This window comes from Silene latifolia, chromosome 6 (genome assembly GCF_048544455.1).
Source record: "Silene latifolia isolate original U9 population chromosome 6, ASM4854445v1, whole genome shotgun sequence".
NCBI lineage: Eukaryota > Viridiplantae > Streptophyta > Magnoliopsida > Caryophyllales > Caryophyllaceae > Silene > Silene latifolia.
In genome coordinates, this window is record NC_133531.1 from 23,042,087 (window position 1) to 23,061,745 (window position 19,659).

The following is a 19,659-nucleotide window of genomic DNA, read 5'->3' on the forward strand; positions in this document are numbered from 1 at the left end:
GGAAAAACTGACAATTCTCATGTTCATACGCATTTACCAATGTCACATCACATACTTCATGATCCAACATGTATATAGCATGAAACACAGAATGTTTACACATCAAACAAAAGCCCTATTATATACTTTAATAAGTAATACTTGATACGTATAAAAACAAAAAAACAAAAAAACACCATAATAAGAGATTGTATAATAAATTGACTTTTGGTGACGAGTGAGCAGACACATACATAGTCATATTGTCTTAAATAAAAAATTTAACGAGGAAGAAAATTTATAAATTCAACTTTAGACTGTAGGCGGTATGACTAGTATGAAAATAAAGAATAGTAAATCTCACGGAATATAGGAGAGATTATGTCGTGGCGTGATGAGCATCACTGCCCTAAAGTTGAATTTGCCCCGCTCGATACACACGGCCTCTTGGCAACCAACCCCCAGGGTTACACGACGTCCGAGTCTAAGGTGTACGACAAAGACTCGTAATGAGGACTACTTGCGTTAACGTTGCCAAATATCAGCTTAAAATATCATAAAATATTTAGAGAGAATATAAGAGAGAATGGATGTTGTTGTGTGTTTTGAAATGGCAAAATAGGCAGTATTTATAGGTACATAAGAAGGATCCAGAAACACCATTAAAGCACCTTGGAAATAGATTTTTAGAAGACTAAAAAATCAGTGTTGGAAAAACCTTAATCATCTTTAGAAGACCACACAATTAGTATAGTAAAATACGAAATCAATAATAGAAGATCGAGCATTCGGTCTCGAAATTGCGCAAAAGAGTATAGAGAATAAGTGATCCAAAAAGAGCATCTTTACTACCACATTTAGTAGTGAAACACAAGTGATCACTTATAAACTATAATACTTCAACTTATTCTACCAATGTGGGATAAATAGAGCTTCTTTTGAAGCAAAACTTCCAACACCATACCCTTTGGACAACACCAAGCTCTCCCGATAAGCTTCGAAAGATAGATCTTTGGTCATAGATTTTCCGAGCTTCTTAATCTCGCTAGACGCGAGATTATAGTAAGTCCTCCCACAAATAAAACTGCCACCATCACTCTCGCAGTAGAATATCTTCGCCTTTGCGGCCTTGCAGTAGCTGAAAACAGGATAGTCATCCAAACTCGACTTTCCCGAAAACCTCTTGGTACATGCTCCTTTTCAAGCACCCATATGCTAGAACTATCGTATGAAATACCGAAAATCGCTAGAGAATCCCTAAGAAGAAACACAAACCTCGAAAAAAATCTCTCTTCCACAATATTTGGCAGTTCCAAATACGTGAATATTTCGGAATCAAAGTCGAAGGAAACGAGAAGAGTAGGTCGCTTCCCGGGGATAATATCCTGGGATGGATCATACCCTACCCAGTATGCTGCCCCTTGGAAGAATACAGCCATTGACGGAAATGTATACTCGTGTTTGTTATACGCTTCGAGTCATGAACATACGCTTAAAGCCTCGAATCGTCGATATTCGGGCCGTTGTTTCGATAGGTCCATTGTTGATCATCGAGTGTATAAAGCGCAACAAACATATTTGCGGGCTTCGTACTAATTTTTTCTCCATCAAATGCGATTGCAACGACTTTATAATCCTTACAAAGTGGGGAGAATCCGAAAACATAATTAACAACCTCAAGAAAGGACGAGGGAAGCGGGCACTTTGGAATTAGCAATGATTTCCGAATACAAGGGTTTCATAGTCTCAAATCTTGTAAGAAATAAGGAGCGCCACATTGTTGCACTAAAAGCAGCCCATTACAACTCCTTTTAAGAACGTACCGGTATAAATCAGTTTTCTTAAAAATTTGAGTGGTTTTTCGAAGGGTGTCGGCTTTATTTAATCGTCAACAAACATCCACCACGTCCTAAACCTCGAGGGCTAATAATAAATAATGATTGTCGGGATTATGTTTATGAAGCTTAAGATGCATAGAAATGAAATCAGGGTGATCAATTATCGAGCACCAAGATTTACAAACGCTTTGAATGTTAGCGGTGGTTTTTAGGAAAATTTGCGAGAATGCGATACCAAACTTCGGGTGGTATGTACTTGAATTCGGATATAGGGGTTATATGCTTTTTATTGCTTGATGATGATTTCGCCATTTCCTTCCGCTTCATGTTCTTGAGCATTAAAAGGGCAAAAACTGAAAGGACGGTTTGGAAAAGCTAACCTCTTGGGCTCCCGAATGCTAATTAAATCGTGTATTTGTGGGAAAGATAGTATAAATTATTTTTATTTTTTCTAGATAAGTTATTGAAGATGTAATATTTTAAGAATAAGTAGGATTTAGGAAAGTAATATTATACGATTAGATATTTAGACATTTGGCTAGTTTTTAACGCGTGCAAAATTATACGAGTATATTTTTAAAAACATTGTCGTAAATAATTAACATTTAAAAAATATTAACCAAAATACATGAATATTTTATATTCTATTTATTTTATAATGATAATATATAGGTTAAAACAATGCAAAAATTCAGTGTTAAAACATGGTATAGGTATAGAGTACATTAAATGCAATGTATACAAAACAATATGCATGTCAAATAGAAAAATTAAAATATTATATCTGGCTGAATATATTTATGAGAAAATAGCTTTTTTTTTTTTTTTTAAAAAAAGGAAATTGCAGTATGTTGTTCTTTAATTTATTACTCCATTTATGGTTAATTTATACTTGAATTTAATATTTACTATTTTTGTAACAATATTGATTATTATCGGTTGATGTATTTTTTCGTACTTTATTTTAATTGTTATTATAATTTATTATTGTAATAAAAATTTGGACTGAATTTTTAATAGGTGGTGTAATTTATTAGTAAAATTTTGGTCTAAATTATTTACATTTTAAATTATTCATTATTCGTTATTATTCACTAATAATTATGTGTAGAAAACATAAAGGTAAACATTTAAGTTTAAAACTTAAACATAGAGGTTTTTCAGCAATTAATTCCAGATTTTTTTTGTCTTTGGGCCACACATTTACTTACAAAAAAATAAAAATAAAAATATGTATGTGATGATGTGGCTTGAGGAAAATGCTTGAAATATTTCACAAATACTATCCTACAACTAGTTGTATAATAGAATTGTATTGTTGAGCTCTTGCACAAAGTTGTTGAGCTATTTTACAAGTTCTTGAGTTATTTTACAAAGTTATTGAGCTTAATAATTATTTTGTTAAACTCAATAACTTTGTACCGTAACTCGATATTTTTGGTTTTATACCAAAAAAAACTAAACATAATCTTCTCAAAATTATTCACCCTACGACTGATCAACCGTAAATAATCTCACCTTTACAACATTGAGATCAAAGTTAATAACTTACTAGTATAGATCTCACGCAAATGCGCGGTTTTTTAGATAGGAATATTAAAGAAAATACGAATCAACAATTATAAAACCTGATATTTTAACTCAATTTGATATTTAATTGTAAATTTATTATTATTAATGTTTTGTATTAGTCGGTGTAAAAGGAAAATTTCAGTATAATCCAGTTGTAAATATAATAATATAATGAAAGGCCAATTAGAAAGATGATATAATAAAAGTCCAATTATAGATATAATATAAAAAAAGCCCAATTATAGCCAAGTTCATTTAGGCGGGAAAATTTGGAGATTTCTTATTCTTTTAGTATAAGGGGATTTTTAAAAGTGAGATTATTCTCAAATTACCAAAAGTTCGGAGTCCGGTAATATTATATGGATATCCATGTCTAATTAAAAGATTCTGGATTTTAGTGTTTTTTGGAAACTCAAACTCTATTGTTATACAAAAAGAATAGTGTCAATTTCCAAAACCCTCAAATTCCATCTATGCCACCAAATCATTATCTTGCCGTTTGATTCCAAGAAATTGAAGAGAATGAAGAAGGTAAAATCATCATCATCATCATCATCAAGTTGTTGCCAACATTTATCCTACATATCAGAATACAAGTACTTACCACCCGAAGTTTGGAATCAAATTTTGGCAACATTGCCGGTGAAAACCCTACTACGAGTCAGGTGTGTTTGTAAATATTTGTGCTCTATCATCGAGGACCCTGGTTTCGTTAACATGCATCTCAAACTTTGTGCGATTAATGTTGACAAGGATAAATTATTGGTAAGCTTCGAGACGTCTAGACGCCGTGGAAATCCAGGATTCATGGTGTCAGTTCGTCGAGCTGACACACTTGAAAATATTACTGACAATTTCAGTACCCTGGAATCCTACTTTCTTCGTGGGAGTTGTGACGGGTTGCTATTAATGTGCCGCGACAACTACCACAATTTTCATGCAAGAGAAATGACAATATGGAACCTTAGTTGTAGAAAATCATTGCTACTTCCCCCTTGCCCTTTTCCTCTGCGTAATGGTTGTTATTATCTTGAGGACTTTATATATGTATTTGGTTTTGCTTCTGAAAGTAAGAATTATAAAGTAGTTTTGTTCACGACAGAAGACAATGTGGATGTAAAGGCTTCAGAGATGATGAATGTTGCAGTTTATACACTCGGTGATCACCAATGGAATGTCAGAATTAATGGCCTCGGTATCAGCCGCATCTACTTTAAACGTATGTTTGATTATATCCGGAAATTAGGTTATTACTTTCAAGGGGAAGCGCACTGGTTTGGTAATGATCCATATGGGGATGGTAATCTAAGGAAAAACCCTACGCATCTTGTTTCCTTCGACTTTAATTTGGAGAAATTTATCTTTCTGGAACTTCCACATCGTTCGGGTGAACAAGAAACTTTCTGCTGGTTTATGTTTTCTCTTCGGGAATCGCTAGCTATTTTCTGTATTTCCCGCGTAAGTTCCAGCATTTGGGTGCTAGAACAGGACAACGGAAAGCGGGTGTGGACTTTGTGGTTTTCAGGACGTTCAAGCAACGCTGGTTTTACATTATTCTGGTCGTACTCACACACGAATTCAGTGGTATTCTACTATGAGAGTGTTGACGGTAGTAGCCATCTTCGGTGTTGGAACAAGTCGTATAATCTTAATAATTGCCGAGTGCGAAATTCTATAAATCGTGAGGTAGAATTGTATAACTATTCCGAGAGTTTGGTGTTGTACAATGGAGATGGAGCCGAAGACATACCGCCTTTTCCCTGAATGTGAGAGCACTGTCACGTATGATCTGATGTCTTTCAATTTATTGTTGATCATAATGGCTCGGAAACTTAAAATGTAAAATATTCTAATGTGATCATATTGAGTTTCAAATTTATTGCAAAGCTGCAGCTAGGGGTGGGCATAATCCGGTCGGGACGGAAAAATGGACCGGCCCGCCGGAATAGAGTGGACCGGAACCGGAATTAAAAATTCCGGTCCGGTCTCCGGTCCACCATTTTTCAAGATTCCGGTTTCCGGTCCGGAATTATTGTTATTTTCCTTTTTTTTGTTAAAATTGTATTTTATTCCGGTCTAATCCGGTCCAACCGGTCCACTCTGGTCTAATGGGCCGGAATTTTTGGACCGGAATTTGAAAAAGTGGGTAATTCCGGTCCAACCGGTCCGGTCCGGTCTTGGATCGGAATTTTTCCGGTCCGGTCCCGGACCGGAATTTTTGTAGTCCGGTCCCGGTCCATGAATTTTGCCTATTCCGGTTCCGGTCTAAACCGGTCCAGGTCCGGTCCGGTCCGGTTTTGGACCCGTGCCCAGCCCTAGCTGCAGCATATGTTTGCTTCATCGTAAAGGTAGAGTAGGATTTCATCATGACAACAAATACCTGAAATCGATTACGCGTTTGAATAGTAGTATACATGCCATTACTCTTGCTTATTGCTAATATTCCCCCTTTCTGAAAAAATAAAAATTAAGCAATAAATATAGTCAACATATATAAAAACGAAATGGTGGGGGTTCATCTAGGTAAATCACATCTTAGAGTCGAAAAGTAAGGAATGCAACGGTGTTAAAATTCAAGTGGGATAGGTTATGATCAACAACAATCAAACAAAAACATCAAAGTCAAACAACAAGAAGATTGTAACAATTGATATGCAAAAACAGATCAGGTCAGCGCAATTAAAACATGATTTCCTAGCAAGGACTAACAATGATTAATACTCAATGAGTGATGTACTAAATTGTACACATACCAAAATTCAAGGAATACAAAGGCAAAGGAATTCCAAGGAAAAAGAAGCTATAACAATATGCTCTGAATAAAAAGAATTATTGCTTCTCAAACATCAAGAGGAATAATGAGAAGCAATGAACATACTCAAAGTTGGTTGACTAAGAGACTAAGAGCCAGAGGTTCTTCCGAAAACCATTGATACGTAAAACAAACAAAGTTGTATTATCTAATTCATGGGAAAGATCTCAAATCCTTGGTTCCGTAGCCTTTGGACAACACCAAACTCTCCGAATACATGTCCAATCTTAAGTTGGAGCTCATAGATCTATTCAAGACCCGCACTTGGCAACTAGCTATATTATAAACCTTATTCCCGCATATAAAATAGCCACCATCACTCTCACAATAGATAACCTTTTGTTTAGTCGAGAGACATGAGGAGAATACTTGATAGCCATCCCCACTTGATCCCCCCAAAAACCATAGAGTCCATGGCTCCTTTTCGTTGCCTTGTTCTAGCACCCATATTCTGGAAGTTACCTTAGAAATACTAAAAACCGCTAGCGACACCCCAAGAAGAAACGGAAACCTCAAAGACCCCTTTTCGTCCCAAGTAGATGGCAGTTCCAAAAAGATTGTTTTTTCCTTGTCAAAATCAAAGGAACCGAGATGAGTTAATGTATTTCTTGGTTCATCAAAATAACCAAGCCAGTACGCTGAGCCTCGACAGAAAACAGCAGTGGATAACGAGTCAAATGGCTTATTAATAGAGATATTGTTAGGAAAAGTGATATCGAATTGATCATTTCTGACAGTCCATTTTTTATCACTGAGTGTATAAACTGCAACATACGTCTTCCCAGTCAAACCAGCCTCAATATTGTCAAATGTCATGGCAACCACTTTATAATCCTGACTATGAGAGGCGAAACCAAACAAATAGTTAGTACCGACTAAGCTGCCAAATGGGCTCACCGGAAGAGGCAATGATTTGCGGATACAAGGGTTCCACAATCTTAATTCTTTACGGTAATAAGGAGGACAAAATCGTTCCACTAAATGCAACCCATTACAGCTACCTATAATTTGGTACGTATACCGAATAGATTTTTTAAAAATAAGATCTGTTTGTCGAAGAGTTTCAGCCTCGCAAACTGTCAACATATACGCTGTATGGCCTGTATCTCGTTCCAAACCCTCGAAAGCTACCAATAACTTATTATTATTCCGAAAATTAAATTGGGAAAGTTGAAAGTGCATGTTCACAAAATCGGGATCATCGATAATAGAGCACCAAGATTTGCAAACGCACCTGAATCTTAATAGGGTTTTGGCAGGCAAATTTACGAAAATTTGAGTACAAAGTTCGGGTGGTAAGTACTTGGATTCGGGTAAATGTTGGTGAATGATTGATGATATCTTCTGCAAATTTGATGAACTTTTGGGCTTCTTCCTGTTCTTCATCGTTTCCACAGCTCTAAGTTTTGAATTGAACTGCAAGAAGTTGATGATGGGGCGGATGGGCGATTAGAGGGACAGCATCAAGGATGAAGGGTTTGCGGCAATTCACTTGGTGGGTCTTAATTTAAAATCTCTTATAACCTTATTTGATTTTCGCCCTTTTTTAGCGTAAAATGCGTCCAATAGACACATGTTAAGATGCTAAGAAAGGAAATATTTACATCTATCACGAGAAATTAAAATATAAACTCATTATTACCATACTTTGAGAATTATTGATATAAACCATTCATTTCTTAGCATCTTACACTACAACAAATCATCACTTGCGCCACGAATTATGCCACGGGAACTCATAATTCGTGGCTAAATTTTGCTTAGCCACGGGAAAAACTTATTCATTATTTTGGAAAAAATTTTATGCCACGGGAAAACTTTTCCCGTGGCAAAAAGTCACTTCCGCCACGAATTAGGCTACACCCGTGGCAAATAATCATTTTAGCCACGGCCTATGTCACACCCGTGGCGAAATTTTATTTAGTCACGAATTGTTCCGTGGCAAATATTTTTTTAGCCACGAACAAACAAACACCCGTGGCGAGTATCTTTTCCGGCTTAAATCTGAATGAAATTTAATCAAATATAATAATATGAAAATACATTTGAATATAAAAATTTAGAAACACTTTGATTAATTTAATTAATATTTTTTATTATTTTATTTACTTTAATAAGAAATTTTAAAATTTTATAAACTTATATGCAAGCAAAGAAAAGTTTATCGTCTAATTTTTTGATTTTTTACAGATCACATTTATGTTTTGTAGGTTTTTCAAAATATTGATAATTTAAAAAAATTGTTTTAATATATACTCTGTTTATTAAAGTCGTGAATTTCTTTTACTTTTTTAAATTAAACTTTATAATCTTGAATAACAATCTTAAATGATCGTATCACATTTAAAGATATAGCATATCAAATTGAATAAAAAAGTTATTTACCATCTATCTTTGAAAATCCATAATTAATATATTGTTAAACTATTTCATTCAAAATTTTATTTCCAACTTTATTTGTAGGATATTTATAGAAAAATTTGAAGTTGATATAAAATTTACGGAAATTTCCCATGGTACCCTCGACCTTTGCCAGATTACGCATGGTACCCCTTATTTTAAGTTTCTACATATGTTGCCCTTGTGTTTACCTTTTTCATTCCCATAATACTCTTTGGGGAAATTTCGTCATAACGTCGTTACTCCTATAAGTAATTTGATGAGTAATTGTGTATGTTATGTTGTTATCAATACTATATATTAATTCCAGAAAACAAGGGACTTCAATATAATTAAAGAAAGTTATACAAATTAATTATACTATATAGTTTTAAATCACTAGCAGTCTAGCACCATGTGATGGACCCGATTAAGGGATCTCAATGCAAATATTATATAGTTTGGGTTAAAATTAAATTATATAGAAACTTGGTAACTTTCCTAAACATTTGTAAGAGACTAAAACATGATCAATTTTCTCAAAATAAAATAATTAATTAAGATGATCAATTTCTTAAAATAAAATAATTAATTAATTAAGATGGTCAATTTCAAGGAGACTAAAAGAAAGAAAAGATGCTTAGTAATTTTCCTAAATATTTATAGAATACTAGAAGATGGTCAATTTCCTTAAAATAAAATAATAAATTAGTATAAACATGCACACTTATGGTATTAATTATTATCATCATGAATTATATATTAAATTTAAAATCTATGCAATTTTATTAAACTTTATAGTTTATTAGACGTATAGAGATTTTAGTTATTTAACATACAAAAATATAATATAAGTAGGTTATAAATAATTCAAGTTAGATTCCATAATGTATAATATTGCATAATTCATTCGATTTGATTTAATGCATATATGTAATATATTTATATAATTATATAATCCTCTTAAAATTTCATCCCTGCGTAGTAAAAGTAATTTCATCAGTAAAAAAAATTGTAATAACATTGGGTATAGTTATATGATAGTAATTACTCATTTGAATAGTAAAAGTAACAATATTATCAGCGAGATTAGTGAAACTGGTAGAAACAACAACGTGAGCAGTGAAATAATCAATATTAATGCGGCAATAGAGAAAGTAACAATAATTATGACGGGAGTAGTGAAATTATCAATATTAATGCGGCAGTAGTGACAGTAACAATAATTACGGCGAGAGTAGTGAAAGTAACAATGATTACGGAAAAGTAGTGAAATGTTATTACTATTGTTTCATTAATAAGAGTAAAATATTAATAGCGGGAGTAGTGGATTTATCTCAAAATTTATTTCATCGTAATTTTAGGATATGTCATTGAAAAATGTATTATTGATAAATTTATGGGTTATGCAACTTTAAGTAATTTTATTTAATGAAAAAAAAAATTAATGGTAAGTAGAGGTAGCCCGGGCGAAGTCGGGCACCAATACTAGTTGTTATATTATTTAGGTACTAAATGTTAGTTTATTAGACAAAATAAGGTTTTAGGTATTATTAGATGATGAATTGATAGTGTATTAGATAACAAAAAAAGGCGTCACAAGGCATATGAGCAGCGGCGTTATGACGGAAGTTTGTCAAAGGGTATTCTGAGACTGAAAAACGTAAATACAGGGGTGCCATATGTAAAAACTTTAAAAAAAGAGTACCATATGTAATCTGTCAAAATTCGAGGGTACCGTGAAAAAATTACGTAAAATTTAACTTGCTGAGAAAAAAAATTGGGAAATTTTTTTTCATTGAAAATGAGCGCATCACACGGAAAAATATATAAATTATAATAATTTAAAGTCACATGTGCAAATAATGTGAAAATTTTATGAAAAGAAACGATAAATCATAACAAAGAGAAATCAGTTTAGGAAAATAAGCGATTCTTTTGTACAATAATCTTTTTCGTGGTTTTTGGGTAAAAAAATGACTATTTTTTGGTTAATAGTGATCACTTTGGGGAAAAAAGACCTTTAATTATAAAAAGCGGTCATTATTTTACCAAAAAATGGTCTCATTTTTCATATCGCAGGTACAACGGTTATACAATAGAATTTGCGAAGAAAAATATACGAAAAAATGAGTACATGAGAAATGAAAATAAGTATGTCGATAAACAAAAGAAATAAAAAAATGTTAGGAAAACACAACTAATTTTACTTTTTGGAGAAAATGGTTTACTGACTTGGGCAAAAAAAATGATGTCAAAATCATTAATCAGGAGGTTAATGTCGAAAATTTAATTGTTTCGGCCAAAAAAATGTTTTTCCCGCAAAAATTGTAAAACATGGAACATTTATGTAATTAAATAGTACTAAAGGTAAGATTTGAAAGAAAAAAAATAAACTTAAAAGGATTCAAAGTGCTAATTATATCAACAAAGGTAACATTCAATTTCGGTGGCACATCAAAATAACTCTACGGTTAAGCGTGCTCGGGTGAGAGTAGTGTTGGGATGGGTGACCTCCTGGGAAGCCTCTCCGATGCTCACAAATGCATGACTCGTGAAACGAAATAACGTTCAAATGAATCAAGTTAACTAGCGAAATAATTACCTAGATTGTCACAGTTCCGTATATGATAAAATACCCATTGTGAAAAATAAATAAATTATTTTACGTTTTATTTATTTAATTTTCATATATATTATTTGCCACGGGAATTATTTTTTCGCCATGGGAAATTTCTTTGGCCACGGGAGTTATTAGCCACAAGAGAATCCGTGGCCAAAAATTCAATAATAGCCACGTTCTTGTTTTTCCCGTGGCTATCCCTTTGCCACGGCCACTTGCGCCACGGAAGGTATTCCCGTGGCAAAATGATTTAGCCACGGAAATTTAGTACTCGCGCCACGAATTTAGCCGTGGCCCAAGTGCTCATTTGTAGTAGTGTTAACATGTACCTACCTATTGAGCACATTTAAGAAAAATCCCCCTTTTTTTTATAATGGAGTGTAACAATTGTTTTGAGTTAACACGGCCTTAAACAACAAATGGTGATTGTAAACGCTAGCCTCCATCAATTATATGCGGGGCTCCCATCGATTAATCGATTGATGGGAAGCCTCAAAATTGTTACAAATTTCAATCAATAGTATGCATATTTATCTTCTATTCAATAAAAGTCTCCCTTTTCGTAAGAATCGTTTTTCCGTCCCTTATTTCGGGGATTTTCCATTCATTCGTGGGTTTAGTCTCTTCAGTAATATAGTCAAGAGTAGTTCGTTGATGGTTCGTAGCGTGTTCTTTCAAAGGTTACAAGTGATTTGTCAACGCCTTTTGAAACCAGTCAGAGCTAAATTTTATCTTATAATAACGAAGGATCCCCTCAAAATCTACATGACGATAGGGATAATAGGACGAGCCGAATTGTCAGATCATCATGTTTTGAGAACCCTAGTTTATAAGAAAGTTATTTTTCTTTGATTTCCATTAGATTGTTTTCGATTATATCTATCCTTTATAACTCCCGCATGACGTTCTATTAATGAACTGTTATTTACTTTTAAAAAAGAAAATGGTGATTGTCTTTAATATCAAAGCGAGTTAAGTTGGGTAGCTTTTGCTATCTTTTTTTCCTGATGGATTTTTTTATGCTCCCCTGCTACAAATAATATACTCGTAAAATCCCTTTTTACTAATATTAACAAATCCCTAAATTTTGCCGCTTACTTTTCCGCATTAGTGATACTCTACTATAAAAATATTTGTCTTCTAATTATTGATTTCACTATCTATATTTACTCTTATACAAATAAATTTACCTCCTAATTAATTATATACCACAAATATTAACGCTAATTTTTATTTTTGAAGAAATATTAACGGTAATTATGGCCACAATTTTTTCATAAATTATTGTTTAGCTTTTACTTAGGCAAAAACAATTTTTTACCTTTTTCAAAATGAAATAGATATCATGATTGTCAAATTCTCTTAACATTTTTACCTAACCCCCCCCCCCCCCCCCCCCCACTTTTCACGGGTTCGACACAAATTTCCTAGTGACAGATTAAAAATGGACGAATAATATACTAGTATAGATCCCGCGCAAATACACGGTTTTTTAGATAGGAATATTAAAGAAAGTAACAATTATACAACTGATATTTAACTCAATTTGAAATTTAATTGTAAAATTTATTATTATTAATGTTTTGTATTAATCGTGAAAAAGGGAAAATCCAGTGTAATCCACTGTAGATATAATATAATAAAAGCTCAATTACATATATGATATGATAAAAGCCTAATTACAGATACAATATAATGAAAGCCTAATCACAGCCAAATTCATTTAGGCGGGAAAATTTTGAAGATCTCTTATTGTTTTAGTATAAGGGGGAAGTATAAGAGGGATTGGCCAGACTACGCCAAATAAGACATCCAATAACGGTCAAATAATACAAATTACCGTTTTTAAATAGAAATACGGGACCGTTATTTCAACGACGGTTATTAAATATATACCACGGTTGTACAAATAACAAGCGACCGTTATATAACATCAAGAACTGTAGTTAAATCTTAAGAACGGTTTCAAATCCGTTGTTGTAGTTTACTATTGACAACGTCTTATTGTTCCAAAACCGTTGTTAAATATTATACTCCCTCCCTACCAGACAAATGGTAACATGGTAAAAAATGGGATTTTTAAGAAAAGAGAGTAAAAGTAAGGGTAAAGAGGGGAAAAAATAGATGGGGTATGTAATTGTGAGTTTAATTGTGAGTTGGTAGGTGGCTAGGTAGCACGGACACTCCTCCTAAGTAGCCATCCCGTGTCCGACACCGTGTCCGATACCCGGACACCCGACACTCGTCGGACACCTGCCTAAACATGTTATAGTTTAGACGAGCAATAAAATGTCAAAAGAGATTGATTAGAAGATGGGTTTGGCTGAAAAATGAGAATTAGTTATAGTCAAGATCAAAGTTTACCTTCACTTATTTAAATTTAATATCAAATACATTAAAAAAATAAAATGATTCGTTATTTATAGCCATAAAATATATATTTTATTAAATTTAAATACCGTGTCCCGTGTCCTAAATTTCATGGGATGCCGTATCACGTGTCCGTGTCGTGTCCGTGTCCGTGTCCGTTTTGGTGCTACCTAGGTAGGTGGTGTATGTAATGACATTTTGTGTAAATATCAAATGGGTATAAGGATAATTTGGTCATGTTGTGGCTCAAATAAGGAATGTTACTATTGGTGTGGTACGGCGTATTTGGTAAGTGTTACCATTGGTCTGGTATGGAGGGAGTATATGATAACAGTTCATTTTGTTATCTTATTTAATTGAATGTCAAAATTTAACAACGGCTTTATTGCGTGCAAAATCGTTGTTATATTCATCTGTTGACAACGGTATGTAACTGTTATCTATTTATATTGATAAAATTTTGTCAACGGTTCTGCTTAAATAAACCGTTGTAAAAGTTTTGAACTCGACAACGGTTATCGTTCGTTATCTTATATTTTTGGCGGTTTGAATGGGAGGGAAATTATGTCAACAGTTATTTATCTAAATAAAACCGTTGTCAAATAATTGTTTGCAATGGGTTGTTTTTAAGCGTTATCGTTTTTAATTTTTTTTTTTTTAAAATGATTTTAGCTTTGTTCTAGAAATTTCTTGAAATGCTATTTTTCAGAGCGTTTGTAACAATTCTTTGAAATGCTATTTTTTCAATTTGCATCTTGAAAAATAGCATTCCAAAGAAATGTGCAAAGGCAAAAATTCAATCCTGTATCAAAATATTACACCCCGCAATCAATTAAACCCAGTTTAAAAACAGTACAAACAGGATGATCAACAGCCAAAACACAACTGCTATTGAGAAAATAAAAGAAACCAATACACAATGGATCTATATATACACACTCGTACATAAAGCATGAGAAAACTATTGAGACCTCGCTAATGAAACAACATAACTGGCTCACATATTTCTTATCTGGTTGATGTCCTCTGGTGAATATTCCGGGGCTTTGTTGAGTATTTGTGGAAATTACAATTCAAAATATACATAATCATAATAGATATAATACATGGAAGTATACAAAATTTACGTCTGAAATAGTTTTTAAATTACACTAACCCGTATCGGAATGGTAGATAGTTTTCTGTTGATAACCTCCCACATGGACTAGCAAACGTAAAAGCCGCATTGTTTGTCGTCTGGTGCTTTAGGAGACTATTATATAAATAACACACAAATCAGCTGAATTAGATAATCAACCTCTCGCATAAACATTAATTAAAGTTGTTGACCGTTGCTTCTAGACTTTGAGAATAAGTTGTTTAAAGTGCTCTGATGAAACACAAGACAATACAATTTCCCATTTAATTTAAATGCAATATCAGCTTTCGAAATTAGAAAATGGACATTCGTATGTTTTTTAAAATGAGGGATTCATGGGTTTTGGTGTCATTGTTGAATAAAGAGAGTGTGATTTCCAACTATTCTAATACAATAAATTCCCAAACCTCCTTAGATATAATATATCTTATACTCACGAACTGTGGAAGGACCCTCTTTATTGACTTGCTTAGGTATCCTACCAACATATCACCAAGATAATAAGCAAGAAGACAAACAAGCCGAATAACGCATTCATGAACGATACCGCAAAAATAAAAGAACAAAAACAATCAAACCCATGATTTTCACGGGTAACAAAACTAGTTAATTAAAAAAAAAACTTATCTCCTAATTTTTTATTTAACTCTTTGTTTATTATTAATATTTTTGTGTATTGCAATATTTATGTATACATTTGTATACCGTATATATTTATACTAAGGCGGATACATTAATTAATACGTTATATTTGTATCTGAGTTTATACGATATTAATTGTATAAATTTTTATAGTGTATATTTCGTATTTTTGTATCTCAGCTTCTTATTTATTATTTTTTATATGTATTTTTCTTTTTAATTTATTATTGAATATATTTGCGTTCTCTATTTTTTTGACATAATTATTTATGTTAATAAATTTTTTTCTTATTCAAGGTTTTATTTTTTTTATTTTATTATTGATAAATTGTTTTTGCATTTTATAAGGCACTTTATTTACATTATATTTTTTTGTATAATTTCATAATAGTATTAAATATGAGATTAGTGAGTTAAATAAAAAAATGTTAATAAAAAATTTTCAAAAATTTATTTTTTTAATTTTCTTAAAAAACATTATTGGACATAATTATTTAATAAAAATTCTTAAAAAAATGTTAATAAAAATTTTTCTTAAAATTTTCTTGGACATAATTATTTATGGTACAACTATTTTTATTTAAATACTTTTTCTTTAGAAAAAGTACACTATGTCTCCCACCAACTATGCTATAAAAATTGTATTCTTATAATATAAAACTTGTTATTTTTATGTTGTACTCGTTAAGAAGATGAAAGGTCGTTAGAGTTTTCTCCACCTAACTTGCATTTGATGGGAAACCATGCATTGATTATTTTTTTTGGAGGGTAATATTGAATTATAAATATTGTCATTCCCTCCAAGTTTTAATTCATCCAAAGTACATATTCCCTACTAAATTAATCTTAACTATCCTAAAGTGAAATAACAAAAATGTCGGAAGAGAGAAAAGCCCATGCAAGAGACATTGTGTGCACGAGGTTGTTCATGAGAGAAATAATCAAGCAAATTGGTCCTACTAATGTCCAAAATTTTAATTAGCTTGACTCATATGTTAATTAATCAAACTAATTTTTATTGGTTGTATTTTTGTAGTAGAGTCATTTAAGCTACTAACTTAATGAAGCTAGTTGCTTGGTTTAAGGTACCCTACACGTACTTGTCCAATGGTTTAGCCACTTGCTTGCAATTTCAAATTGCAAGCAAATCTCTAAGTCAAACCATTGGACTTGCTCTAAGAGTGTGTTTGGATTGAAGGAATTAGAGGGAAAAGAAAGGAAGGGAGAGAATATACCCAGTAGTCGAGATGTAGTTGTCTTTGTCTCCTGCGAAGTCGGCGTCACAGAATGCGTGGAGACATAATGGATTGTTAGAATAGAGTTGAATGTCGTGATGTTGAGTTCCTTGAAGGTAGCGAAGTAGACGTTTGAGTGCCGACCAGTGTGTAATGGTGGGGTGATGTAGAAATTGCGCTAGTCGGTTGATTGTAAAGGCAATATCAGGTCGAGTTAGGGACATGTATTGTAGGCTGCCTACAATGGCGCGATAGTCCGAGTGATTATGAATAGGTTTGTTGTCTTCTCGGACAAGATGTATGTCAGGTGTTATCGGAGTGCTAATTGGTTTTGCATTAGACATGTTGTATTTGGTGAGCAAATCATGTATGTATTTGGATTGGTTTAAATGAAGGCCAAGTTTATTTGGTGTGACTTCAATTCCGAGAAAATAAGATAACGGTCCTAGGTCTTTTAAAGAGAATCGATTAGATAAATTGTCTATGAAGCTTTGCAAATGGTTTTGATTTGGACCGGTAATAAAAATATCATCAACGTAAATTAGCATGAAGATACGAGTGGTTTTGGTGTTGTAAATAAAGAGTGAAGAGTCCGAGATTGATTGCTTAAAACCGTATTGAGTAAGATATGTTTTAAGTTCCGTATACCAGGCGTGTGGAGCTTGTTTGAGGCCGTAAATGGCTTTGTTTAACTTACAAACATAATCGGGTTTTGAGCTGTCGACAAAGCCTTGTGGTTGACTCATAAAGACATTGTCATTGAGTGTCCCTTGAAGGAAGGCATTGTTGACATCAAGTTGTCGCAGATGCCATGATTTGCTAACTGCTAACGATAAAATTAAACGAACAGTGGTTGGTTTTACAACCGGACTAAAGGTTTCTGTATAATCGATTCCGGGTCTTTGGTGGAAGCCTTTTGCAACAAGGCGAGCCTTGTGTTGCTTGAGAGAGCCATCGGGATTGTATTTAATCCGATAGACCCACTTGCATCCAATAATATTTTGGGACGATTGTTTGGGAACTAGTGTCCACGTGAGGTTTCGTTCAAGGGCATCAAATTCATCTTGCATAGCGGTTCGCCATTGAGGAGAAATGAGAGCTTGTTTGACGGTGGTAGGGAGAGAGTGTGGTGAGGCGGAAGTGTGAGCAAGGTTTGCATATCTTGGATTGGGTTTTCTAATATTGTTAGCTAGGCGAGTTACTACTTTGTCAGGTAATGAGTTTGAGGGGTTTAAGTTAGTTGATGGTTGGGTAATAGGCGTGTTAGAGGTGGGTTGTTCAGAGGTATCCGCTGGTGTGGTTTCAGGCTCGGGTGAGGGGTTCGAAGGTGTTGAGGCGGCAGTAGATGAACCGGGTGTGGAGGTAGGCTTGCGTCGTTGGTAGACTTGGGTGATTGGATGGCGTGATTGATGAGGAGGAGGTGGGTTCGAAGTGGTTGATGGTGGAGGAATGGTAGTAGATGATAGTAAGGGAATAACGAGAGGGCACCAATCATTAGGATCGGTGCTTGAATTGGTAGGAGAGGCGGTTTCGAGAAGACGTGTGTAAGGAAAATCATCTTCGATAAATTTAACATGTCTCGAGGTGTATATGCGTTTTGTTTTTGGTTCAAGACAATGAAAAGCACTTTGAGTTGATGAATATCCAATAAAAATGCAAGGTATGGAACGATAATCTAGTTTGTGTTTTGTATATGGTCGGAGCCATGGGTAGCATAGGCATCCAAAATTATGTAATTTTGTATAATTAGGCGGTCGATTGTGCATTTTGAAATACGGGGTTTGACCTTGTAATGTTTTCGTAGGTAAACGGTTAATGAGATATGTAGCGGTGCTAAAAGCGAAGGGCCAAAGAGTAGTTGGTAATTTGGCATGGGCTAGAAGTGCTAGGCCTGTTTCGACAATATGACGATGTCTCCGTTCGGCATATCCATTATGTTCTGGGGTATGCGGGGGAGACGTAAAATGACTAATGCCATTGTCAAGTAGGGTGTTAGTCAATTTTTGGAATTCTCCACCATTATCGGAAAAGAATTGTCTTATCGGTTTTTGAAAATATTTCTCGACAAGGGCTTTGAATCTAATAAAAACTTGGGTTGTGTCGGATTTTCGTTTAAGTGGAAATAGCCATATGTATTTACTGAAATGGTCAACAAATATAACATAATATTTGTAGTGGTCATGAGAATAGACGGGACTAGTCCACAAATCCGAGTAAATTAGTTCGAGTGGTGCATTGGTTTGAAACGATGAGGTCGTAAATGGTAGTTTTGTACTTTTGCTAATATTGCACGAATCACAAGATGAAAAATTGGAAATAACAAATGGTAAATCTTTATTCATTAGTCTCATTACATCAATGGTCGGGTGACCTAATTTATGGTGCAACGAGATAGGAGATGAGCCTTTCTTCATAACATATGCGGTTGGTTGCGACGGGCTCAATTCATAAATTCCATCCTTAGCTCGGCCCTGGAGTATCGTCGATCCCGTCAACATGTCCTTAATATAAAAAGAATTAGATGAGAAAACAACGTATGCATTATTGTCTCGACATAATTGCGAGATAGATAAAATATTACGCGAAATTTTCGGAACGTGTAACACATTATTTAATTGAAGAGACGATAATTTAAATTTACCTATATTAGCGATGTCAAGGCCGAAACCATCGCCAATGATAAGGTCATCCTGACCGAAGTAGGGCAAGTGAAAGGCTAGGGTGTCTAGGTCATGAGTGACGTGGTTGGATGCCCCACTGTCAAGGAGGTAGTTAGGGTTTGGGTTGGGGTTGGTCACGGCAGAGGTGGCGGTATGAGCGTGGGGTTGTTGATGGTGGCGGGTTGGAGGGTCAGGAAAAACTATGTTAGGAAACAGGTTCCTAAAGAGAGGGCAATCGGCTATGACGTGACCCACTTGACGGCACCACTGGCAGCGACCTTTGAAGGGCCGTGGGTTTGGGTTGGTGGTGTGGACGGGTTGATGTTGGGTGGCCGAATTGGTGTAGGGAGTGGTGGTGTTGGATTGGTATCGTTGGTTTGAGGTGTGGTGGGTCGAATAGGGTTGTCTTTG

The 19,659-nt window shown here is 34.1% G+C and overlaps 1 protein-coding gene across 1 annotated transcript; it reads right to left on the minus strand.

The window, feature by feature from the left end:
- Positions 1–6,354: 6,354 nt before the first annotated feature.
- Positions 6,355–7,587, minus strand: LOC141587777 (F-box/kelch-repeat protein At3g23880-like). Its single transcript, XM_074409246.1, has one exon. The coding sequence runs from the start codon at positions 7,585–7,587 to the stop codon at positions 6,355–6,357; it is 1,233 nt and encodes a 410-aa protein (XP_074265347.1).
- Between the last annotated feature and the right edge of the window lie 12,072 nt (positions 7,588–19,659).

Excerpts from the sequence above, each read along its gene's own strand:
- LOC141587777 (XM_074409246.1), bottom strand. The coding sequence starts at position 7,587 with ATGAAGAACAGGAAGAAGCCCAAAAGTTCATCAAATTTGCAGAAGATA.